Here is a 1,057-nt window from a genome sequence, read left to right on the forward strand (position 1 = left end):
GAAGGCCAGACCAGGTAACCTGGAGGGGAGTGTCCTCAAGACAGAGCACTGTGTCAGTGGAAACGTGCCCGTTCTTGTTTGTACTAGACTGTTGAGGGCCAGGAGAAAGAGTTCCCTCGTAAAGAGGGTCCATTGCAGTCAACAGGGAGACCAGGTTTCTGTCATGGATGTTTCCAGGCCAGTCCTGAGCAGGGCACAGTGACATCAGCGACACCAGTGACATCATAATGTCGGAGGTGTCATATAAGCAGCTCCCTGACCAGTGAGGGGCACACTTGGTAGGAGTCGGCGCCAACATCCTGCCACCCTCGGGCCAGCGGGACGGTCAGGCCGGGCCGATCGGGTTCCAACCCAGCATGCGGCATGTCTGGGAGGCGCCGCCGTCGGCACCGTCGCAGACGGAGGAGGCACGCGGTGTCCCGCTCCAGGAGAGCCGAGCTGCAATTCCCGGTCAGCCGCGTGGAGCGTCTCCTGCGAGAGGGTTGCTACGCCCCGCGCCTGAGCGCGTCCACCCCGGTCTTCCTGACCGCCGTTCTCGAGTACCTGACGGCCAACATCCTGGAGCTGGCGGGCAAGGAGGCTCTGGACAGCCACAAGATGCGCATCACCCCGGAGCACGTGCAGCGAGCCCTGGGCAGCAACCAGCACCTCAAGGGCCTCCTCGAGAACACCACCTCCCCTCGGGTGGATGGGATGCCCCGAGTTCGGAAGTGGTGATGCCCGCGCCCCCTCGTCCGGACCCCGAAGCCGCCCACAGATGAGGGAGGCCTGGCCTTGTGTCTGCACGTGACATTAAAGGAGTTAACTCCAGGGCCGTGCCTCTGACCGGTGTCTGTTTCTGTCATTCGGAGGTAGCCGGAGGTGTCTGTCAGACATCCGGGAGGAGACCTCCCACGGGAGGTGGAGGGTGGACGGGGCGGTCAGTGTGGGATGCTAGACTCGGGCATCTCGGGGAGCGGTTTCGCTGGGGACAGTGCGGGAAGCGGCCCTGAGGGAGTAGCGGGTCAGGGGGAAGAGACTTCCTCACTGGCGCTGAGCCAGTCCAGGCTTGTGAGGC

The 1,057-nt window shown here is 63.6% G+C and overlaps 1 protein-coding gene across 1 annotated transcript; it reads left to right on the forward strand.

Annotated features, from left to right (window-relative positions):
- Window positions 1–257: 257 nt before the first annotated feature.
- LOC121024735 (histone H2A-Bbd type 1-like) lies at window positions 258–825 on the forward strand. The gene has a single exon (XM_040466947.1). The coding sequence runs from the start codon at window positions 364–366 to the stop codon at window positions 715–717; it is 354 nt and encodes a 117-aa protein (XP_040322881.1). The 5' UTR covers window positions 258–363; the 3' UTR covers window positions 718–825.
- The last annotated feature ends 232 nt before the right edge of the window (window positions 826–1,057 follow it).

This window comes from Herpailurus yagouaroundi, unplaced genomic scaffold (genome assembly GCF_014898765.1).
Source record: "Herpailurus yagouaroundi ecotype Mexico unplaced genomic scaffold, PumYag 67049, whole genome shotgun sequence".
NCBI classification, from domain to species: domain Eukaryota; kingdom Metazoa; phylum Chordata; class Mammalia; order Carnivora; family Felidae; genus Herpailurus; species Herpailurus yagouaroundi.

Excerpts from the sequence above, each read along its gene's own strand:
- LOC121024735 (XM_040466947.1), top strand. The coding sequence starts at position 364 with ATGTCTGGGAGGCGCCGCCGTCGGCACCGTCGCAGACGGAGGAGGCAC.